General features: G+C 37.8%; 1 protein-coding gene across 1 annotated transcript; it reads right to left on the reverse strand.

Moving 5' to 3' along the window:
• Positions 1-999: 999 nt before the first annotated feature.
• ASIC5 (acid sensing ion channel subunit family member 5) lies at positions 1000-22317 on the reverse strand. Its single transcript, XM_050946511.1, has 10 exons — positions 22247-22317; positions 17451-17757; positions 15027-15258; positions 13739-13861; positions 12555-12704; positions 11147-11294; positions 9073-9129; positions 5938-6106; positions 1740-1831; positions 1000-1371 (listed from the first exon to the last, which is right to left on the reverse strand). The coding sequence occupies exons 1-10, from the start codon at positions 22296-22298 to the stop codon at positions 1181-1183; spliced, it is 1521 nt and encodes a 506-aa protein (XP_050802468.1). The 5' UTR covers positions 22299-22317; the 3' UTR covers positions 1000-1180.
• Positions 22318-25802: the final 3485 nt, after the last annotated feature.

Here is a 25802-nt window from a genome sequence, read left to right on the forward strand (position 1 = left end):
CTGGTTCTGAAGTTTTTTTGCTGCAGGATGGCCACTTTAAGGTCTGCTATAGTGTGGCCAGGGAGGTTGAAGTGTTCTCCTACAGGTTTTTGTGTATTGCCATTCTTAATATCTGATTTGTGTCCATTTATCGTTTTCCATAGAGACTGTCCAGTTTGGCCAATGTACATAGCAGAGGGGCATTGCTGGTGTATATTACATTGGTGGAGGTGCAGGTGAATGAACCGGTGATGGTGTGGCTGATCTGGTTAGGTACTGTGATGGTGTCGCTGATGTAGATATGTGGGCAGAGTTGGCATTGAGGTTTGTTGCATGGATTGGTTCCTGAGCTAGAGTTACTATGGTGCGGTGTGCAGTTACTGGTGAGAATATGTTTCAGGTTGGCAGGTTGTCTGTGGGCGAGGACTGGCCTGCCACCCAAGGCCTGCCCTCCAACGCATCATCAGGGATCTACAACCCATCCTGGACAATGATCCCACACTTTCACAGGCCTTGGGTGGACAGTCTCTACATCTCTAATTCTCATTAAGGGCAAATGCCAAGGTATTCTTGCCTTTCAAAGCACTGTGGTAGGCTGACCTATAGGCTCTTATTTATTTTTCTAATTTGGGACTGACACACCCTAATTTAAATCTTGTTATGCATTAGGGGCCAACTCCTAATTCCATTGAGCTAGTTCCATGGCAAAACTTTCATAGACTTTAATAGGAATTTAACCATAATTGCAGGTGGACTGCAGCAAAAAATCCTATGGTCAGTGGGGATACCCTCTTCAACACTGTATCATCACTTCTGTAATAATAATTATTAGGAAGATTTGTTTGAGAGTGATGGAGGGTGACCCTGGAGAGCTGAAATTATCTCTGTGAGACCATTAATTTAGCTTACCCAAACTGCAGGAGTCTTCAACTCTGTGTCATACATGCAATAGTGTTACATGCCAGCATAAACCATTTGCTCAGCCACTGAAAATTATATTGGGTTAGATAAAGATTACATTTGTCATCATAAGAGAAAGAAACAGTCTTTCCAATGACTATTGTTTAGAATTCCATTGTTGCATTATTTATAGCTATTAAGTCGGGAAAACCAGTTGAGGTTAAATATCAATTTTCTCTTAATATCTTCAAAATGAAGGCAAGTTACAGGAGACAGTGAGGCTTTGTGCCTTGACAAGCCATTAGCATTCTTGTATTCCCGCCTTGTCTGTCCACTCGTTCTGAGCTGGAATATTCCACTGGGGCATTTCTGGTGCTTTCAATAGAAGAAAGATGCACAGCCAACAGAAGTTGGTGAAAACATACTCAACAATTTCTATGATAGTAATCATACTGGCTCCACAAAACAAACCAAGTTGGCCACCAACATCAGCTTTAATAGAAGAAAATAAATGCATGTCAGCCTAAGCATTTGGTTTAGCCTAGCAAGCAAAGAAAACCCTGCCAGGTTCAAGTACTAAATAAGCTAATTATACATAATTCATCATTTAAAAAAATTAAACGTTTATGGGAGAAGATTAATCTAATGTTTAAATGTTCAAAATAAAACCTGCTGTGCTACTGAGTCTTTTAATGGGACAGCAGCACATTCTTCCTAGAACCTAAGTTCAGAAAAAGTGATTGACAGTTGCTGATAGAATAAGGTGGACATTACTCTTGCTTAGAAATTTGACTGGAGTGTCTGGAAAAAGAATAGATTTGAAAGAAAAAATAAATAAATATTAACTAATGAATATTTACCAAGCAACTCGGACACACTCCGGGCCTTCTGCTGACGAGTCATTTTGTAGTTCAGATCATGATATTTAATGTCAATATACACAAGATTCTCCCTGATGACAAACACACAGATAGTATAATTTGACAGTATAATAAGTACTGCTGCTTATTTCTGTCATTAGCTGTATAGATAGAAATTAAATTCATACTGGAAAAATGTTACAGGAATGATAGTCGCTGTCAAAGTGCAATGAAATGAAACCGACAAAAGTGTTTAAGATGATAATCAGGGAAAATTTCCTAGCAGTTTTCTACTAGAGTGTGGAACAGTCTCTTTTGTGAAGTGCTGGAAGCCTGTCTGTTCATGATGAGTACAGCCAGAATTTCCCTCTTAAAACCCCTTTCATATAGTGAACTCTGCACAGGCATAGTGATCCAGCCATGCAGGGATCAGGGTCCACTACTGTATTACAGGGAGTAAGCTTGCATGGACAAGGATATTAAGCAGAGCCCAGATCCACAAGAATACTCAAGCACCTAAACACTAAACTAAGGCATCTAGATCAGAGTTTTAGGCTACAATGTGATCCACAAGACCAATGCTCAACTGTTGCCAAATGATGCAGGTGCTAAATTTTCCACTGTAAAAGTACCTTGGTAGCCTAAGTTTTTGCCTCTGGGAATGTGTGCTGGTATCTTGATGTCTGGTTCCCACCAAAGACTCTCACCAATACATGAACCAAGGGAAGATAGATGGAGGAGCACCTATCTCACCTGGGAGGCCCAATCTGGTAGGCAGACTCAGAGATTGCCTACCACATAGGGTCCCCTTCAAAAACTGGCTGGAGAAGCAGGAGGAGTCACCACCTACCTCATAACTTTTAGCCCAATGGTAAGAGCACTCATCTGGGATGTGTGAGACCTGGTTTCAATTCTCTCCCTCCCCACCCTCACTACCTGAGAGAGGATTTGAAAGGGGCCTCACACCTTCCAAGTGGATGCACTAACCGTCAGGCTATAGAGTTTCTGCCTAATGACTCTTAACTATTTATTCAAAATGGAACACCTTCAAAAAGTGAGGTTGAAATAACCCCACATCAAAATAGCCCATAGCTCAGTACTCAGTGAGAGTACAGCAACCAAACATTTGTTTTCTGTCACTGTAGGAACTCCATCTCCACAAGCGAGGGTAGCTATGTTGATGGTATTCTTCTGTTGACTTGGCTGCATATACATTGAGGGTTAAATTGGAACAGTATGGCACTCAGGTGTGGAATTTTCACCCCCCTGAGCACCGTAGCTATGCTGGCCTAGGAAGTTGAGACCAGGGGGCTCTACTGCATAAGTAGCCAGGGCCGGCTCTAGCCATTTTGCCGCCCCAAACACGGCGGCATGCCGCGGGGGGCACTCTGCCGCTCACCGATCCCGCGGTTCGGGTGGATCTCCCGCAGACTTGGCTGCGGAGGGTCCACTGGTCCCGCGGCTCCAGTGGACCTCCTGCAGGCATGCCTGCAGATGCTCCACCGGAGCTGCGGGACCAGCGGACCGCCGCTTGCTTCCCGGCAACCAGCAGAGCACCCCCCGTGGCATGCCGCCCCAAGCACGAGCTTGGCATGCTGGGGCCTGGAGCCGGCCCTGTAAGTAGCGCCCCAATCCTGCAATGACTTATGTACATGTGTGACTCTGGTCCTCTGCCATTAGCCCCATTACTTCATTGGGGCTACTCAGGGTGTAAAATTAAGCACATGGCTAAATCTTTGCTGGATTGGACATATGGTATTACTCAGTTAGAATAAGGATATCAGGATCTGGCCCAATGATACCATGGTTAACAGGAAAGAGATTCCACATAGCCGCTAAATAGACACCTTAACCACAGAGAACATAAGAGCTCTTTCCATAATCATTTTGGTTTAGAACACAAAAATAAGTGTTTCACTTTAATTTGTCAAATGAAAATATTGTTAAACACAGATGTGGTCATGGTTTTTAATAATGTGAATTCTCTATGGAGACTCATGATTACAAATTTTAGGTGTAACGATATAATGTAGCTCATTCACCCACTTTCATTGAAACTGAAGTATTGGCTGCCCAAAATTTTCTTCTGCAAACTCATCAGGTGACTATTCTAGACTGTACATGACATCTGATAGGAACAATAATTCCCCTGTTAATGGATCCTATTAATTATGCTTCCTAGCATTACCAAGGACTTGCTATTGTGTATATTTGTAATAAGGCTGTAAATAGTTAACTCTACCTTTTTACATCTTCCAAAATCAATAGATCCCTACATTTGGTAATTTATGGTATGTACTAATTAATATATTGGCTTGATTCATATTGGCTACAGACTTGGTAACAGAATAATTTTTGGTATTGTGACTTGGTTAATTGAGTAATTGCTGGTTTGTCTAATGTTTACAAACAATAAAATAATTGACAACGTGAAATACATAATGTCATTGTGGAATTTTCAATGGCTTAATATAGATTTATTTTAATAATATGCTTAATATGCATGCCCTTTGTCTGCCCTTTTTCACATGCAAAATACATGTTTAACCATGGTTTCGAGAACAAGAAATTCAACACTCACACAAACAATTAAGCAATTTGAATATTTTATGGGCCAAAACTTCCAAGCAATTCTTTAAAGCATCTACAGGCTTTTGTGTGTATAGTATCTGTCCATGCACCTATTCACATCTACTGCATTTTACGTAGAGCCTCAATTACAACACCAGTGTTATGAACTGACCAGTCAAGCACATACCTCATTTGCAACTGGAAATATGCAATCAGGAAAAAAAAAAACAAATACAGTACAGTGATGTGTTAAACATAAACTACTAAAAAAAAGTAAAAGTTTGAAAAAAATGATTTGACAAGATAAGGAAACTGTTTCTGTGCTTGTTTAATTTAAATTAAGATGGTTAAAACCAGCATTTTTCTTCTGCATAGTAAAGTTTTGAAGCTGTATTAAATCAATGTTTAGTTGTAAACTTTTGAAAGAACAACCATAAGGTTTTGTTCAGAGTTACGAATATTTCAGAGTTACGAACAACCTCCATTCCTAAGGTGCTCGTAACGCTGAGCTTCTAATTGTGCTTCTAATTGTGCTTATTGATATACAAATAGTTCTATGGACCAAATTAAAGACCCTTTGACAATTGGATTCTGTATTTCCTAATGTCACGTTCTACGAATTGTTCTCTTCTTCCAGACTTGCAAGACTGTACTTTTAGTAAGTAAATCCAGTAAGAATTTATCAGAACAGACTATATCAAGTGCTTGCTCATGTTTTTCCTGTTGCAAATTACATTACATTACATTAGTTAATACATTTACTAAACAGAGATCTTTATTATTGAGCTAATGTAATCTATGAGGTTATGTAGATATGTGATATATATTATTGAACCAATTGATAAAGTAGATTTCACAAGCTTCTGAAAGATCTCTTTCCCAAGTGAAGGTCTCCTTTTTGGAAAACTTATATGTTATACAATATTTAGTAATCTAGTAAATAGTATTGTATTATCTGCCTTATCTACTTTTTCTTGGGGATTGATACAGCATCAAATATTACCTGAGTACTCTCTGTGAGGAGTGAATTATATTAAGCCTAATATTGATAAAACTAAATATTTGACCTGTAACCTTAAACCCAAAGCAATAGGCCCACACGCAGACAGCTCACTTTCCTCAGGTTTTACAAGTACTTCTACTTCATCTTGAGGGAAAGAAAAATCCTGCTTCCACTGATGTAGGGTAGAGTTGTAACATTGACTTCAGTTGTGTTCGGATCAAGATCTCAGTATTGCCTGTTGCGCAAACTCTCTTCCTGGGGGTTATGAACAGGTTTCAAGAGGATCACAACCACCACCTCTTTCTTTATGGCTAGGTGGTGGAGGGGTTCTAAAACTTTTTGGCTATAATAGGGGGATAATACCTGAGACCACTAGTCTCCTAGGTTATCTAACTGATATAGCAACAGATATAAAACAATAAAATACTGTGTCTTGGCCAATTTCCCATGAGAATACTTCATATCTATTGCAGGCATTGTTCTTAATATTGTATACAAAGTAAGGTCTCATGTAACCGAACAGAGTTCACATTTTAGTCAGTCCCTGTAAGTAAATCAATAAAGATGGCATCTGTAAATGATCCAACATATTCCTTGTAAAGACAAAGTTTTAAATAAGATTACCTGATATACTCTGGACTTCTCTTCAGCTTTGTGGAAAAGAATTTTAAGGCTTTTTCACTCGCAAAACTTGAGTAGGTGACAGTGCTGGGATAATCTGTTTCTTCACAAGGCACAGGACAAGTGGAATTGTGGGTTCCTACTGTACATAGTCCCATTAATTCTATGTTATCTGAAATTTCAGGAAAATGAATCAATACTACGTATGTTCAAAAGAATGTGAAGTTTGTAATACTTCGTTTTATACAAAAGAAGTTTGGGAAACTAACCAATAGAATTTAATTGACTCCAATAAATAACATAGTCTTTATAGATGGCTCTTTATATGTGAATCCCAAAATATTTTACAAAAGTGAATAAGTATTATTATTCTCATTTTATGGAGGTGGAAACTGAGGTACAGGACTCCTAACTGCCTGATTTTTTTCAGAGGTGCTCAGAACCTGCCATTCTCACTGACTTCATTGGGAGGCTGGATGCTCGGGTCTTTATAAACAACTTGTGCAAGATCACACAGAAAGTTCATTGTATAGCTGGTAATGGGAATGTAGGTCTTCTGCCACTAAGGCTCAAGGCTAATCCATTGGACCATGTCTTGCTGACCTTTTATCATCGAGTTTCTCTGTGTGCAGAAGTGATTGCAGGATTGGTGTTGATGTTCTATGAGCTAATGTTTGTTAGTTCTCGATGATTACATTGTAAATCTCAGTAAGAACACTTTGTCCATTTAATATATTGCCATTTTGATAATCCAGTCTTTTTACACTATCCCTGTTAAAGTACGGTACATGCAAGATTTTATATGTAGACATCATTCATTCTGTCTGTCTTGCTCTTCTTTTGTGTGTTCCTACATTCCACCATTGTTACTTGAAGTCACAGATATTCAGATCTGTATGGTCATTGTGACAATAAATAATTCCACATATAGGGTTGTCATTTTGCCATAGCAATTCTTAGGAAAAGTCACTGTGCTAGAAAATAGTTTAAATTGTCAAAATTATATAGACAGGATTTTTAAAAATCTTTTATACAAATTCAGCATGGCACTGTGTTCCCTTTATGCTGCTGGAATAGCATAAAGAAATACAAGTTTACAGGATCTTCCTTGGCTCTCATAGCAAATGCTCCCACCTCCTTCCCCTACTCCAAATATAAGGTGAATTTTTCTCTAGGATGTGGGAGGTGCCAGGGAGCGTGGCCTTAGCAAACTCTATTTCGGATAGTCTCATCAGTGGAGTGGCTGACCTTTGCCTCTCTAACCCCTTTCCTATGCTAAGCACACTAAAAAGATGTAGAACAGTATCTGGACCCCCTAAATAAACTTTAACTTTTCCGTTTTGTGTAACTAACATAAACCGTGTTAGTAATTTTGGTGCTTCCTTGCCTTTTCTGCCAAGGTTAGGTGTATATCAACTATATTGTCTACATGGAGACAACTTCATGCATTCAGGGGAAATGGACTTGAAGATCTGGTAGGACTTTATTACCTCCACTGTGATCATAATATAAATGTTGATTCCTTGGAGTAAGCCTTGGTAAACTCAACATGGATCTCAAATGCAGTTGTTGTGGGGCTTTTTTAGGTAATAAATACTCGGAACGTATTAAATAGCCAAATTTATTGATTTTATTTTACCATCTGAGAATCTCATATCCCAATGTGGAACTAAAGCTCTTGGTAAAAGCCTACAGTTCTAGTTCTTCGTGTCACTGCGACGTTGCCTCTGAGCTCTTCTCCCATTCACCTTCCATGAAACTAAAAGTTTGCTTTTTTTCTGCCTTTCAAGGTTCTCTTTGAAGCTTTCAGCTACTTCTCAGAATATCTGCTGACTGAAATACCTCCTCCCTAAAATCCCCAAATGTCGAAGATCATGGATATTTAAGAACATGAACATTATGGAATTAATGACTCCCTTAATAGGGGTAACAAAAATCCATTCTTAGTCATAACAGATTTAATTTGAGCACCATTTGTGTCTGGCACTTAGAAGCCTTCCAATAGAAGCAAAAAGTTGACCTAAATGGCTTTTTCTTACACTTTCATGCTGTTGAAAATGAAGATTCAGTTCAGGTTCAGGTAATGATATACAAAACAGTATTCAGAAGGTGTTTTCCAACATTGATGAGAAATAATACACCGGCTCATCACTTGCAATAGGAGAATGCATTTTGTAAGAGTGACTAACAATTTTCTAATTCAGTGTGCACTGATCATTTGCATGTAGAAGTGAATTTCCGTGATAGTTAACAAATGTAGAATCAATTTTTGTTTTAGAAACAAACAAAAAAATATGATTCCAATTTTAAAGTTTAAGTGATATAGAAGTGTCTAACTCCCTGAAAATACATTTGGTTCCTCCTGTGAAGATATTTATTCATTCTAGTACTAGAAAGAAACAATATCTGTATAATAGTAGTAACTGCTAATTTTTGGGCTCAATATTTAAAGTACTAAGCACTTCTAATAACCAGAGAAGCAGAACTCAAGTGCAGCACCCAGAGTAGCCAGATTGGGCACTGGGCAAAAGTGTAGGGTATGGGCTAGTCATAAATCCTTCCTTCAAGGCCAAAAAACACTTCTGAGGAAGTTTCTGCAGCACAATTGCTGGAATAGGGTTTTTGGTGAGAGGGTTACATTTACAACACCTAATATGAATAAAAGTGCTGCCATTTAAAAATACTCATGAAAACGGATTAAAAATGTCACTAACCCTCTGCAGCACTGGAAACGCAAGAGTCTTGCACCAAGGCAGAAACCCCAATAAGTAAAGCTGTCCCTAAGTAGAAAATTGAAGCAGACTAATCTGCAGTTCCCAAACTCAGGAGATGCAGAAATGAAAACAAATGGCGCAAATGAATAGATAAGAAGGCTTTGTTTTTAAAACGTAAGGTGTCATTCATAACATGGGTAACAATTTTTTTAAAAAAGACATTTATTCAATGCCCTGTTGCCATTAGTCATTTTGAGACTGTGTAATGACCTGACCATATATGTTCTAGTTCAGTTCCGATGTCATATTCGTTTTCTTATCAAGTTCTAGATATTTTCTAGTGCACACGTGGAGTCTTCTAATGAATTTCTAATGAAGCTCAAAAATAGAAAAATATTAATATGTTAATTAAACTGTTACTTACAGAGTGCAGGAGAAACACAACTGTAGAATTTTTGTAGGTCACATTCTGTTCCGTTTCCTTAAAAATAGTAATAATAATCATTAAAGCCTGGAATATACAAATTCAAATTAAATACTTCACTAAAGCTAGTGGGCCAGTTTCTGCCCTTAGTTGCACTAGTGTAAATACAAAGTAACTCCTTTGAAATCAACAGCTTTATTTCACATTTTCAGTGACTGAAAGATCAGTTTGGTGCAACACTGTTCATTGTTATCAACACAATATGGCACAGAACAGAAAAACTTGGTAAAATTTAAAAATAAGAGTAAATTTCATTATAGCTGTAGGACTATCAATCCTGCCTTTTGACTTCAGGGCATCCACCCAATATATCATGTAAATCAAATATTTTAGGGAGCTAAGGTCAGAAACTTCAGTTCTTAATTACGTAAACAAAATGGGAGAAGGAGGTGTATTATTTCTTAGTATTTTGATTGATAGTTTAATAACTATATTTAAGGCCAGCCTAAAGACCTGGCCCCATTGAGGTAAATTTCAAAGCTCTTATTGACTTCAGGAGAGCTAGGCTTTCACCCCAGATTTATCCTTACAGGCACATCCTGCTTGATCCAACTTGTCCCTTTCACAGCTGTTCAGAGGCAGCTGGGCTTCTTTGAGCCTTATAGCTTCAGTTTTTTTTCTTGTAGATATGCTTGATCTGTAACCTTGATTTCTATATTATGTGATATGGGTTGAGCTGGGGTTCTAAGGGCATCCAGCCTGCCTGATGCAGAGCCAGGAGCCAAACCCTCCTTAGAGGGCTTCAGGTTTCCAGTTCCTGGAAGCCCTGGAGTGATGCATCTGACCTAGAGCCACAGACCTTACAATGTTGGGGTCCCTGGCATCCTGCCAGGCAGACTTCTGACAGAATCTTGGCTGATTCAATGAAAGTTTGTTGAACTCAAGCCATTCTCATGAAACGGTTCAGGTTTGATGAACTAGCATTTTCCAACAAAACTCTTTCATCAGAAAATTCTGCCCAACTCTACTAATGAGCAAATAAATTTACTCTCTACAGAAAAGTGGTGAATGAATAGACCAACACTTTCTAAAGTGGATGCCTAAAGACTCAATGGGAATGAAAATGTATGTGATGTAATTCTCTTTGCACTTAGCACTAAGGGGGATGGTCTTCTGATTTTTTTGGAGAGTGCTAGAAAACAGGGTGGCCTGGAGTTGGGAGGGTGTGTGTATGGCTAGATGATCTGAGGTTATAAAGAAGGGATGCAATAATCGAGTTCCCTTTTCTTCAGCATTAGGAAATCCTTACCTCTTGGCACACAAAGCTCTAGATAAGTTATTAGAGAGAATATACTAAATACAATGCACAGGCTATCTTCACTTTTTATATTATACATTTCCTGCTGCTGCTAACCATCTGCTGTTTAATACTGAAATAATCTGGCTTATGTAAAATCTATTTTAATGTATGTTCTTTATGATGGGTAGTCTCTGTGTAAATAGTGTAAAATAAGAGCTTGAACTAGATCATATGAAAAATCTGCACCCCTTGCAATGTGTACCTCCCTGCCCTGAGGGAATGAATCTAGTCCTCTACCCAGAATACCCTTGTTGATGGCCATGGGATTCAAGAAAGTTCACTCTGAGCTTTTTGATGTTTTGATCATAACACATATATTACAGTTCTGCTAGTCCCCATCAGCTGAGTCAAGTGCTTTTGTCCCAGTGCTTTAGGGGTCAATTAAAGACAAGACAGAAGCTATTAGAGGTTTGTGGTGTAATCTCATTAAAGTTTTCACGGTGCATCAGAAGGATGATGTCCGAGCAGATGTTGGTTTTAGACCTGGTCAAACCTTTTCAATGCCTTTCAGTAAAACATCAAAATTTGACATGAAAAATGAAATTTAAAATATTCATTAAAACTTTATTAATTTTTTCAACCAATACTAGCTGGGTTCAGGATTCTGAGATGACTGAACTCTCTAAATGAAAGTAAAACTTGACAAGGGAGAATATTTAAAAAGAGCCACAGAGCACCTTTTGAAGCACAAATGTAGCATGTCCCAAGAAGTACCTGGAAGCAGAAATGGCAGACATCCACACTTGTCCTGTATGTGCCTGGCCTTACATTCCTGCAAACATCCATAGGTGCTGTAGATCTTGTGGTGCTGAAGTTTGATGTTAGGATTGCATTCTCCCCAAGGGTATTCTTGGATAACTGTCTTTAGATTTAAAAAATAGCACTCTTTAAAATATCCTTGTCATTATTTTAAATACAGAGCTTTATCTGATATATTGTTAACTGATGCTTGGGTAGAAGTTAAGCAGAATTGCTGTCGAAAATAAATCTCAAATTGGTAACAAAGTATAATTTAAAAAAATCAAACTATTTTTAAAAAATAATATATCGGTTCCTCTCCTAGGTCCTGATTCTGCTGTGCAATCTGATAGCACAAATCCCTGGAAGACTGGGCTTCAGTAGGGCTCTACAAGGAAGAAGGATCCACTCTGACTGGTTTCATTGCAGGATCAGGGACTTACTTCCTCTCTAAGAACTGACTTCAAGAGCTGGTAGTAACACTAGCACCTTGAAACAGTTCAGAAAGCAGAATTTCCAGGGTCAAATCCTAAATTCAGTGAGAAGAGAATTTGACTATTGCTCTTTTTGACTTTCTAGCTATCTTGCCCACTGATGAAGGAGAAACACAGAACTGTGTTCTTGAAGAGTATTTTTGTTTTAAAATGCACATGTATACACATTTTGTGGTTTAATGGGATAGTAGTCAAAATACTCCCTCTTTAACCCAACTAAGCAGGTCCAAAATATCTGTCTGAAATGGATGCCCTAAGGGAATGTGCCTTCAAACAGCATCCCAAGAGTGGTTAGCAGAAACACGAGGGAGTAATTTTAATCCCTGCAGAATATCCACTACCTCCATGATCTCTGTGCATATAGTATAGAAAATCTGCACTGTTTTCAGGCTGGTGTTTTTCAGTAAAAATTGTATGTAAATATAGTATTGTCGGGCCCTGTTTTTATTGTCTCTATGACTTCCAGAGCAAATTTGCTCAGTTCACAAGTAAAATTATGCTTTTTTTTTACTAATTGCCAGTCCAGCAACACTTGCCTGGGTTGTGAAAGTAACGCTGCTTTTCTCCTTCATGCATCATTCCCATTAATAAAGATACTATTGGCCCAAATTATAGTAGTACCACTGTAGCGCTAGCTTTCAATGGGTTTTCAAGGTGTAACTAAAAGCAGACATACTTTGGTCTGCATCATTTGCATTACTAGTGATATGTGACTAGGAAAGAATTCAGCTTTTTACTTGTAAATGAAGAAAAATTCCTCTGGAAGTCACTGAGACAGAATAAATATGGAACCTTCAAAATATCAATTTTACTGTAACTTTTCAGATTAGAAATGCACTTATACATTTGCAAGATAGGGCATGATACTGCTACTGATACAAATTGCTTACCTTCAGCTGGCTGATTGCAGCATGTGCATGCATACCTACTGGTGTTGATAAGCCTAAGCCATCAAAACGTGGAGGTTCTTTAGGTGAATGGATAACATAAATTATCCCAGCATCAATAAAGCCAAAAGTAGGGTCATCAGTGAATTGTGCCTGATACAAAAAGAATTCCTTAGAAAAGCAATGGTTTGATATGTGTTTACCCTGACGGGTGACAAATCACCTCTGACAATTAAAAAACCCAAATATAAAAGTAAATGAAATTCAATGTCCTTTGGTACCTAAAGTTTACAAAATGATTAATTTTTCTTCTTTCTTCTCCTCTCCCTAACTTCCACTGAGGGATAATGTAAGATTCTTTCACAACCCTGAGAATCATTTCTTTACATGACAACTAGTCTTCATGTTCCAGCACATTTCCCATTATTCCCGCCAGAAGCTTCCACTGTTATTCCTTACACCGCTTAATGAGAAATGCTAGGTGCTCAGCCGCTTCCCCTCCCCTTTTTAAAATCATCATAGATTTTCCGTTTTCTTCCTTGATCTTATTTAGAATATTTTCCTCCCTATTGGTAACATGGCAGTTTTCTGTATTTGGTGGTGGTATCTTAGGAAATCTGCCAATAGTGATCCAAGGTAACCAATTAGGGGCAAATTCTAATTGGTTCTGAGTAGCTGCAGCTCCTACTGAAGTCAGTATTCAGCACCACTCAGGACTTGGCCCCAAATGACTGTCTCCTGGAGTTCTGAACAGACTTTTATGGAAAATCAAATAAACCAGTGAATAAAGTAGAGGGCACTATCCTGAAGATGTTTTAAATTAGTTTTCATTCTCACATTACTACTTCTAGTTTTTGAAGATGTAGCAAGTCCTGCATTTGCCCTTGGATTATTAATTTCATACAAGCCAAATGTAATGATAACCATCTGAGCAATTTACCAAGGAATGTGGTGGATTTTTCTGGCACTTGAATTCTTAAATCAAGATTGGATGTCTTTCTAAAACATATGCTCTAGCTCACTTCAGAAGTAGTGGGCTTGATGCAAGAATTAATGAGTGGAATTATATGACCTTTGTTATGCAGAAGATCAGACTAGATTAACACAATGGTCCCTTCAAGCTTTCAAATCTTTGAAGCTACAAGTTAAAGGATGTTTAGGTATATATCTTATTGTGATGTCTATACCTGTTTGATATCAAAAAGTAAACTTAAGCCTCTTCCAGAAACACTCACTCTTCTCCTTGCTGGAAGATCCATGTGATTAAAAGTAAAGCAGTTTCCATATTCAGTAAAGACATGTTCAAAATCCTTTAAAGCAATAAAAACAAACAGAAAATTAAAAATTGAAACAAGATATTCTAAACCTAAGCTAGTGGATTTGGGGATGTTTTATGGACTAAATTTTCTAAATGATCTGCTTGTGCTCCTGTGAAAATGGCAGTTGAGTATGTAAATTCCTGATTGAAACTGTCCTACAGTATGAGATCCTTTTGACAGAAACCAGCCTATGCAGTTCTGTAGAAGGACTATCATTCTCTATTAAATCTGTGGGTTACCTAGAGTAACCTTTATAGGATACTATGGGTTTTATCCCTCTTAAATTCTACAGGATTTCTCCATAAGGAAATGGCTGATCACTTCCAAGTAGTTTAATTTTCAGAAGATAATGTTTAGTTCAGTAGCTGCTGCTTGTTTCAAGTGAATGTATGAAGCCATAGTAAACTAGATGAGTATGGACTAGTACTTGCATATTACTGCAGTCGTATTAGGCCTGAATAGTGTGACTAAGTAAATTTGCTGTTTTGATTGTCTTTCATTGCTTTGAAGTCATAGCTGCAAGGGCTTGTTGTTACTGCTAATATATTTTAAATTAGAGTCAACACAATTCTATCAGTAATTCTAAGCATGCTGTAGATTCTCAATAAAGGTTAGGTGAAACTGAAAGATTGTTGATCTAATTTTGTTCTCACTTTAGTGTAAACTGGGAGTGACTCTATTGAAGTATAGTCATAAAATAGATGTAAAGTGGGGTTAGAAATCAGGCCCTCGGTTCTGTTTTTGCTCAAAAATTCTAAAAATTTTACTTTGCCTTTCTTTGTTAAGTATCCCTCTTATTTCTGCATGTAATTGATACATTTTCCATGGGAGGAGTACAGCCCTGACTAGCACTTTGGCATGTGCTTAAAATTAAGCACATGAGTAATCCCATTGATTAGCCATATGCAGAAACTCCTGCTGAAATCAGTGGGAGTTTTATTTTGCATATATAAGGGCTGCAGGATCAGATCTTGTAAGGCACTTGAAAGGTGGCCTTTGAAAAATCAGACTTATCCATCACAATGTAATTTGGTATAAAGTGACTCAGATTAGTCTCAGTTTGTGACTATAGATAAGATCTATAAACAGTCTATTTTTGACACAATATTACATTTTTGTCTCATTGTTACTCTTACGAAAAAAGCAAAAATATTACCTCCGGGTAACATGGCTGCCCAAAAAAATCACATTCTAGCAAAGTGCTGCTGTTGAGATAAAAGCCATTATTCCTTGTAAACTCTTCAATGCTGAAGTTTTGGTTTCCCTGAAGGAAATCCTTTAACTCTTGAGAGAACTTGTTGTCAGTATCAAATGCATGAAGAACTCCAGACACAATGCTCCAAAGGAAAAAAATAATACTGAGATTGGCTACTGCATGGACTTGGAATCTGTCAGTAGGAAAGAGAACAGTTAAAAGAGTAACCACAGTATTTTTTATGCAACTGTCCCTCAAACACTAACTGTCTAGTCCATCGGAATCACACCTTACTCTGCATTACAATGAATGGATAACACAATCTTGTTTTTTATAGATCGGGTTACCCTTTGTGCCTGAAAACTGAGAATATCCTGGTGCATCACTTAGACAGCTCCCAGTTTGGTCTGTTTACAGCAGTCTCTCTGCAGAAGAGGTTGTACCTACCTTATTCATCCACAGCTTCTTGGAATAGAGAAGGTTCTAACCATCTTGCACTGCTGAAGCCTGGTGGCAGGCAGTGGTATAAATCATGAGTGGAGATGGAGATCTAACTCCTAGCATTAGTTCAAACATCCTAAAATATTATGGGGCCTAAAAACACCTTTCCCATACAAAATGTTAAACGATTCTGATGGGGATGTGAATTAGGGATTTGCTGAACAGCCATTGTAGACTTGGACTTAAGGTGTTGAACAGAGAATAATAAACCATTACTATATGACTTGGTTCTGGGACTGCTATTTTATGCTAATACTAATATTAAAATATCCTTATACTGAAGGATAATAAATGGATCAAATGTATCTTAATATCTAAAAATAGTGGGCTGAAAGGGTAGAAAGATCTTATTGCAACTCAACAAAATGCTATTACTTCCTGGGTTAACTTTGGTTGTAATTTTACTTTTGAAAGCACACCACATCCTAACTAAATCCAGAAATAAATAATAAAGATTGAAATGAACAGCTGGGGGTTGAAGCAAACTGACATGTTAGTGGCCAGCTGCCATGCTCTGAATTGCTGATAAGTAACTATAACATTCTGCAGCTATAGTTACAATAATTGCATTGTACTTTTAAAGTATTTCCCACCACCCACCCTCGTCATGGTGCATATGTGATTACCCTGCCTACTTAGTTTAATAATTTTATAGTATCATCTTTTGCTTTCTAAATGGGCTTCTAGTAGTGGCATTGCATTTTCTGCAACACTACCTGCTATGGCTTTATAGCTGGAGGGACCGAGGGCCAAGGGAGCCTCAGAGATCTGAGAGTTAAACCTGTGACTCATTCTACTGGGAGATAGGAGACAGCAAAGCTCATTTCCCCAGTGGAACATTGTGGGGAAACGCTACATGGGTTCTGAGATTGGACCTAATGCTTGCTATAGTAATGAGCCAGCAAGTTCAATATACTCTTTTAAAAAGTATCCAGCTGAATCTGAGTCAGGTATACAAATAATATTGCACTTTAAACTGATTTGGGAATTATTGCTGATATTTTGAAGTGTAGGTTCCTAAAATGAGTTCCTAAATAAAAGTTATCCAGTTTTCAGAAGTGCTGAACAGCCATCAACCCACTGATGTCAACAGGAGCTGCTGGGGCTCTGCACCTCTGAAAATCAGGTTTCTTCGTGTAAGAACTTAACAAAGGATTTAGAAGCCTAGTTTTAGCCTCCTAGGCTTGCAAATTTTGGCATCTATGTTTGGTCCCTGTGATGGAATTGGCAACAGTCCCTTAGAAAAGATTACAGGATGAGCATCTATCACTTAAATATACTCGTGACCCTGTGGTTATATAATGTATGTACATTCTACCTGTCAGTAAAGTATGATTTCTGATGGCCTACGCTGAGACTGACTCCTGACCCGAGAGGGATTAAAACAATCTCTTAAAATCTCTCTATTCGGTAGTGAAATTCAGTGTCAAAAATTCCCCTAATTTTGAAATGTCTTCCTCTTTAGTTAAATATTTTACCCAGAACTATGGGAAAGAACCTGTAATCTCTGTAGAGCCAAACTCTGTTTGTCTTACTTACCTAATTTGTTCAAATAAGTCAGGAGCTGCTCACTTAAGTAAATGGAATAGGATTTGGCCCTTAATTCTGAACAACATATGTTGCCGGTTGTATCCTTGAACTGTGCTCTGTGAGCAGTCAGATGTATTGAGTACAGTAAAATATTTAAAATGTTGCTCAGGAATTTCTTCAATTCATTCAACGTCCACTAGCAGCATGAAACTAACTCCCTGTCCACCTGGTTGAAAATTGACTGTAGCCTGTCCCCATGTTTTGTTTTATTTGTATAGATGTTCTGCAGAATAATGATACATTTTAGGACATTAAAGAAATCTGTTATTGCAGCATGCATTTGATGTATCTTACCTGTTCATGTTACAAAAAGTCACAGCAGGGAACTCAATGTTTTCCACATACTGAACTATTATTGAAGTTGTGGTTGGCCAGCTGAAATAATTGGAGAATCGATTCCAGATTTGCCAAGTGACAATGATGATAGAGCCCAGGACCACTAACATCCACAGGATCTTTCGTATCTTGCTCCGGGTTTGGACAATATTGTGCAGCCCATGGAATGAAGTAGACATGGCAAACTCATGGTCAAACTTCTTTCTTTCTTCCAAAGAAGGCAATGGTTTCCTTGTTAAGTATAGCCTTATCTTTTCCAGCAATCCTCAACATTGGACAAGATGAAAAGTTAGCAGTAGTTGGTTTGGTTTTTTTTTGTTAAAACTTTTAAAGGGTAATGGTTTAAATGTTACATTAGGCAGAAGTTCCTCATGAAACAGGCTTCTAATGCCCCTTCAGAGAGGAGTTTATAACCAGCTAGTATTTGGTTTCTAAAATAGAAAGCTCCCTCCTGAAGATGTTTTAGAATTCCAAGAGAGTTGTGCATTAGAAGATTAGCTGAGTCTATCCTAAACATCCACTGCAATCAGACAGTGATTGAGCCTTGGCAACAGCAAAACACGAAATAGCATATCCTTATAGTTTTTTAACTATAGTCCTTTAAGATAAACTAACGGTCCCTGTAGCTTGGCATGTCATGACAAAGGCTTAATGGAGAGATATTTTAATAAGGGCTCAATCTGCAGAATGTTAACACACCTACTATGAGATGCTGAGCAGTTGGCGCTCCCAGTAACTTCCTATTAACTAGGTAGGGTCAGGCTTTGAGTCTTACAAATAAGCTAAAAGGGGAAACAATATTTTAAAATAAATTTCACTCTCTCATTATTGAATGTTTGAGGACAAAAGCTAGAGGGCTACAACCTCAAAGGTTAGAGATAACCAAGAAAAATTCATGTAGAGTTATAGCATGGCTCCAAACTTTTGAAGCAGAGAGGTTTTATCTTATTACTCCAAGGGTTTTTTATTGGTATTCAAATAGTTGAAGAGCTACAGAAGTGGATATAATAAAGAACTTGAAATATAGTAGTTACACAGAATGCTTAGTGTTGAACCATCCTTTGAGGTTTTTGAATAGAGCCTTCTACTTCCCAACATCAAAAGGAGGGAATTTTAACAATGACCATGTACAACAGAGCCCTAATAGGATCAACAGTTTGGCAAAGTGCTTTAGTTAACGGTGGTTATATGGAAGATATTGTATGCTAGCTCGTCATGTAAAAAACAGAACAATAGTAACCCAAAGAAGCTTCACCTAGAAATAATACTGAGGATCTAAGAATAGGTGATTCCCTCAGCTCAATTCTTAACAACTACTAACTACCCTGCCCCCAACCCCCCCCCAAAAAAACAACCACCACAACCAACAAACCACCCATCCATCCACACAAACCTTATTTTAGCAGGAAGTAGGTTCAATAGTTTTGCAGCCTATTTAGGGATAGAGTGTTATCCCTAATGGAGCCACACAAAACAAGCAATGGGGTGTAGGCCTCCATCTCCTAATGCCTCTCTGTGGCCACATTAAGACTACCTGGGATTTGGGTGGTTCCTGTGCAGAGCTCAAGGACTAGATCCTAGATTTAGCCACTCCAGAGAGCAAGTGGTGATGGAGGATGGAGAGGGGTGAGAAATGGGTAGATTCTTGATTCTGCCATTAACCTGTGGTGTCCAACAGATCTGACTGGGCCAGCAGCAGGAAGTGAGCTGCACCCTTTCAAGAGTTGCAGTTAATTACTCTTTCAGTCCCAGAGGAAGAGTGGGGCATGAAAGAAATTGTGACAGTTGCAATGCCTCCTAGATCTCTTTCTGAAAAGTGCAGTTGTGTGTTTTTCCCCCATTTTCAAGGCTGAGTACAAAAAGAAAAGTCTAAGTCTTTATCTTGTCTAAAGGCCAATATTTTAGTCAGATCCTAAAAAAAATAAAAGTCACTACTCCACATCTTTACATCTTCTGGTAGTACCCCTGGACTCCACCATACATATTCTGGCAACTGTTTGCAGAATTTGGCACTGTTGACAGGGCTATAATAAGCAAGCAACACTGGCCTGACTCTGATTCCATTGAAGTCATTGTTAAAAATTCCATTGACTCCAACAGAAGCAGAGTTAGACCAATGCTGACTTCTTTTGAAAATCCCACCTTAAATGTTTATTTGTGTACCACTTTTTTATTCCCAAGGCTCCTCAAATACTTTTACTGGTCTGAGCTAAATCTTGTCACAAGGCAAGGAACCCACCTTACCCTACATCACCCCTATGCAAGCAGCCAGGCAGAATCTCTCTATGGAGCTCAAGTGAATTTCTTGGAGAGATATCCAGCTGACATATGGGACTTCAGACCTCACCACCACAGTTAAGTGGTGGTTTAACTCCTCCTCAAGTCACCTTACACTTATGTTGCAATTGGTATCAGAGGAGCAGATCCAGCTACCACTGAGCATAAGCAAAGTGAATTCATAGCATGTCTGTATCTGTTTCTTTCATGTCACAATAAGCAATCCAGCCCGGGCTGAGCCCGCAAAGGAGTCCTTATAACAGAGGCCATGTTTCCCTGTATCTCTGCTCCAACTTGCTGCACTGGCTAGGGGAGTGCTTAGTATGTATGGTATCATTCACCTGTATATCATATGACAGACATACTCCAACAAAACTCAAGATAGTTTATTCAGCAAAATAGTGCTTTATATGGCACGTGAAAATATGTAACATGCAATTCCAGTACCATACATAACAACTACAATAAGCACACATAGTATTGCATGTATTCATGTAGATACTTTTGTAATAATACATGATATTACCAAGTATTTTAGAGTCTGCTCTTTCAGCCCTATCTCATCATGTGAGTAAGGGTTTCAGGACTGTCTTTATGTCACTTACAGATTTCTCATGAAAATACTCTAATTTTAGAACACTATGGTAACCGAGCATCCTACAGTAATGTCTAAATATGTTAGAGCAACCTGCCTGATCATATATTTGCAATGTGAATATTTTCATTTGCGATGTATTGAAAGAAGTAGCAAGCATGTAATTCAGCACAGGTAATGTGTTTTGAGATTTGTGTCTGAGTGTATGAAACAACATAAGTGCTAATGGTATTTAACGAAATAATGCAATGGCGGATATGGAGCTCAATTAATAAAGAATTAAGAAAGCAATAAAATTAATGCCAATCAACACGAGTTTATGGAAAATAGGACCTGGCTAACCTGATATCCTTTCTGATGAGATTACAAGTTTGGTTGATACAGGTAATAGTATTGATCTAATAGACTTCTATGAGGCTTTTGACTTGGTACCACATGACATTTTTATTAAGAAACTAGAACAATACAAAATCAACATGACTCATATTAAATGGATTGAACAGTGGCCCACTGATAGAGCTCAAAATACAATTGTAAATTGAGAATCATCATAAGGAGCATGTCTTTCAAGCTGGGTCCTGCCAGGACGGGTTCTGGGATGTATGTTATCTAGCATTTTTATCAATCACTTGGAAAAAAAAACATAAAATCATCATTGACAGGATTTGCAGATGACACAAAGATTGGAGGTGTGATACGGAATGAAGAGGACAGGTCACTGTACAGAGAGATCTGGATCACTTGGTAAGCAGGGTCCAATTGAACAATCTGAGTTTCAATATGGCCAAATGTAAGAACATACATCAAGGAACAAAGACTATAGGCTATACTTACAGGCTGGAGGGACTCTATTTTGGGCCATTGTGACTCTGAAAAAGACTTCGGCGTCATGGTGGATAATCAGCTGAACATGAGCTCCTAAAGCAATGTTGTGGCCAAAAGGGCTAATGTGATCCTTAGATGTATAAAACAGGTAATATTGATTTGCAATAGAGAAGTTATATTATCTCTGTATCTGCCAAAGGTGCAACTGCTACTGGAATACCTTGTCCAGTTCTGATGTCCACAGCAAGCAGGATGTTGAAAAATTGGAGAGGGTTCAGAGGAGAATGATTAAATGATTGGAAAACATGCCTTATAGTGATAGAGCTCCTTGAGTCTATTTAGCTTATCAAAGAGAAGAAATGATTTGCTCACACTCAAGAAGTACCTACATAGGCAACAAAAATCTGATAATAGAGAGCTCCTGAATTTAACAGACAAAGGTATAAGATTTAATGGCTGGAAGTTAGAAGTAGACAAATTCAGACAAGAAATAAGGCACATTTTTAATTGTGAGAGTAATTAACCATTGGAATAACTTTCCAAAGGTTGTCGTGGATTGTCCATCACTGGAAAATTTTAAAATCAAGATTGAATGTTTTTTCTAAAGGATACTTTCTAGATCAACTACAGGTATTGGACCTAAAGCAGAAATTAATTCAGGAAATTGTGTGGCCCATGTTATGCAGGAGGTCAGACTAGATGATCACATTAGTCCCTCACTCCTGGCCTTAAAATCTACCAATTCATAAACACTGCCATCACTTATAGGGGGCATTGTTTAGTTAAAAGTGTAGCATTAAAAGATAAGTTATTACTACTTCTAAATACATATTTCCATTTGTCACACTCATTATGGGTATAAATTTTCATTACATCGCTTGTTTCTCTCCTTTTCTTTGTGTATTCTCACCATACATTAATAAAACTTTGGAGCAAGCTTCCAAATTAAAGGAGATTATTCCCCACCCCGATTTTGGTTGTGGATTCTAAAAACCTATCTTAAGGCAAGAAAAGGTAAAATATAAGCTAATGTATTACAAGATTTCTTGTTACGTACCTCTGGCATCAAATCCAATCCATTTCCTAAACTGCTCCATTAGGCTGTTCATAGTTTCAGAAGGGAGGAACAAGTACATAAAGCTTCTTTTTCATTGTTGATCACTGTTAGTTAATGGCTTTTATAGAAAACTAAAGGGGTGGGTATATTAGATGTCACACCGCACTGGGCAATTTGCCTGCCTGCGTTGCTATGCTTTGCTTTCTAAATAACATGAGCTGCAAAGTAAAAGAAAAGATTAATTTTTATGGCAGGATAAGGTATATAATGTTAAGTACATATAATATTGGATATGTAACAGCGGAGAGTCAGTCTTTGTGCTGAAGTACATTGCCTCAAGTGCAAATAGCTTTTTAATAAATAATTTCAGTTAATAATAACAATTTGCTTGATTTGAGACGGTGCAGTATAATGTTGCTGGAGTGTACAGGAACAGAAGAGTATACCTTGAAATAGTTTGGGATCCCTCTAATGGGCCTCCATCTCTATAGCAGAAGCCACCAGAGAAGCAGTATATATATGTAGCTAGACTTGTATATTTATATATAGTTAGTAAACATGTTAGTTTGGAAATTAACTGTGTCTGTGTGGTTTCTTCAATATTGTTGTTTATTTATGTACTATTTATTGTATGTATTATTTGAAATCTTTTACTGAGGCAAAGTTACAATAAAATATTAACATAATCCATTTTACATAACTTAGTCAGGATCAGATTAATATTCAAAGAACCTAGTTAAAGATTTTGGCTTGCAGGCTGTTGAGCCCACCTCCTTTGAGTACACTTAAAAAGGTGTTCAGGTTTCTAAATCACTCTCATCTTTTTGACACTTCTCTTATGCATGTACATTGTGTGAAAGCTTTCCCATTACAAGGATGGTCTATATTTTACTATACCATAATTCCATAGGAGGAGGGGGGGGGGTCACATTTTTCCAGTAATAGACCACCTAGCTGCTAACAATAAAAAGCAATTAAATTGTCAGCACAACTCATACATACTGAGAGCAGACATACAGTAGAACTGCAGAGTTATGAACTCCAGAGTTAGGAACTGACCAGTCAATCGCACACCTCATTTGGAACCTGATGTGTGTAATCAGGCAGCAGCGGAAACAAAACAAAAAGCACAACAAAAAACACAGTGCAGTTCTGTGTTAAACGTAAACTACTAAAAAATAAAGGGAAAGCAGCATTTTTCTTCTGCATAGTAAGGTTGCAAAACTGTATTAAGTCAATGTTCAATTGTAAACTTTTGAAAGAACAACCATTATGTTTTGTTCAGAGTTACAAACAACCTCCACTCCCGAGGTGTTCATAACTCTGAAGTATTTTAATTAAGGGGTCCATGAAAGGTAAACTTCTCATGTTTGCCAATGTATATGCTCCCATTCAGGGGGTAAGCTTTTTTAATCAGTTTTTAGAGATTTAGGAAATTTTAGGGAAGGAGATATTATTCTAAAGGGGAATTTTAACAAGGTGATTAATCCTACATTAGATGGATCAAATGTACTCAGAGGGCATTCAGGAGGAGGAAGTGCAAATTTGTTGCATCATATAGAATATAGGGATCTGGTGAATGTCTGGAGGGAAATGAACCTGGATGTTAGGAACTACATGTTATTCTGCAACTCATGGATTTTATTCCAGGATTGATGTGATTTTTGTTTCTAGGGGCTTGGCTTTGATTGAAAAAGCTAATGTGGGAGTTATAACTTGGTTTGATCAATCCCCTGCATAGATTAGATTGAAAGACTAGGATTCACTGCAACAACAAAGGCCAGGCAGTTGGATAGGGCTTTGGTGTGTGTTGAATTCAAGGGGTGGAAAAAACATTCAGGAACGTATAGAAGAAAATGATCATGAACGGGTCAATCAAAGTGTTCTCTGGGATGCTGGAAAGGCAGTAATGAACGGCATTCTTATAAATAAAGCATCCTATCTCATCCTATCTTTTTCCTATCTCAAAAAAAGGGAGTTCCTAAAGAAAAGAGTTTGGTTGAAGAACTTTATTTTTTTGGAAGTCAGATGAGCTAATGAGTAAATGATTGAGATAAGAGGGAAGATGAAATATAGATCCTTTACTGGAGCATTACATAATCATGTTAGGGGATTTCTAGGCAACTGCAATTTTGTCATAGATTAACCTTCTTAATAATTTCCTCCCAAAACTGTCCAATTGCTGGACACAACCACCATATGTGTAAGTATGTTGCCTCTTTCACACAATACTCTGAGCACCTCCATAGTAGCAAAAATATGATGGATCTTAACTGGAGTCAAACGACATCTATACAGTAATTCATAAAAAAAAATCCTTTATGAGCTATACAAATTGAAGACGTATATCCCCTTTCCCTTATAGATACACACTCATCCAGATCAATGTTTGTCCAAACTCTCTCCTGTCTTTTCATCTGTGTTGTTTTCTTATCAACATCTTTTTCAGTCAAAATTGTATATATCTTAGAAATTAAAACCTTTATTCCAGTTTGCTCCGGGGACAACTTCCCAATATGGTTAAAGGTCTAGATAGAACTGACTTGTATGCAGATTTCACAGTGAAATATTTAACTTGTAAATATTGAAAATACAGGATCTTTATATCATTCACATTATTACAGGTCCTGGTACAATTTAAAATCAGGACCCAGGGACAGCTATCCGAACTGAATAATCTCAGGTTTTACCCATAAGTCACTTTGATATTTCCTAGGGATAAATGCCTGATTATAAATGAGCATAGCTAAGGGAGAGGGCCTTGGCAGCAAGAATTTAAAAAACAAATTGTGCAGAGCTGGTAAAGTAGTGTGGATGAATAGGTGCTCATTTTTTTTTATATTTTGGGTGATCTAAAGTTCTTTTCAACCCAATAGTTACTATGAGTAATTATATTTGGGCTCCAATCTTGTTCAAGTGGTACCTAGTGTTTGGATGGTCTACTGTTAGCCCAGCTGATCGCATGTTTTAATTATTATAGTAAGCCAAATTAGGGAAAGCTAGTCCACTGCACTTTGTAGGCTTATACAGAACTTAAAAACTCACTCTTTATCCTTTATGTTTCCATATGAATCTTAATAGCAAATCATGCCATACTTAATATCATGTCAGGATGCACTGAAACAAAAACAACAACTTTGGACATTCATCTTACCAGCGCTAACCTACCTAGGCAAGAAAATTCACCAGTTTTTCCCTGCTGCTGAGTGATAGTAGATGTTTGAGGCTTTCAGGTCCCCCTTCCTAGTGGAGAAGAAATCAGTGACATGGAGGCTGAACAAAATCTAAGAATAAGCTGTTTTATGTATACACATTCACCTGTCCTGAAGTAGAGGTGGTCAAACAACTGTTTACAGGGAGAAAATCTCAACCAAGCACTGATTCTAATCACAGATCAATGCAAAGAGAAAATTCTTCTGCTGCTCACGTGGCTCCCTCTATGTAGAACGTGGATAACGTGGAATACTAAAAATGGGGATTTATTCCTGGATTCTTTTGTTGTGTGCAGTATACAGCATTCTGATAAAAGCAAACTCTGCTAATCTGAGAATCCTTG

This window comes from Gopherus flavomarginatus, chromosome 3, assembly GCF_025201925.1.
Source record: "Gopherus flavomarginatus isolate rGopFla2 chromosome 3, rGopFla2.mat.asm, whole genome shotgun sequence".
NCBI lineage: Eukaryota > Metazoa > Chordata > Testudines > Testudinidae > Gopherus > Gopherus flavomarginatus.

Excerpts from the sequence above, each read along its gene's own strand:
- ASIC5 (XM_050946511.1), bottom strand. The coding sequence starts at position 22,298 with ATGAACAGCCTAATGGAGCAGTTTAGGAAATGGATTGGATTTGATGCC. Across the intron at positions 15,259-17,450 it reads ACTTTTTGTAACATGAACAG|ATTCCAAGTCCATGCAGTAG; the intron begins GTAAGATACATC and ends TCCTACTGACAG. Across the intron at positions 13,862-15,026 it reads GGCAGCCATGTTACCCGGAG|GATTTTGAACATGTCTTTAC; the intron begins GTAATATTTTTG and ends ATTGCTTTAAAG.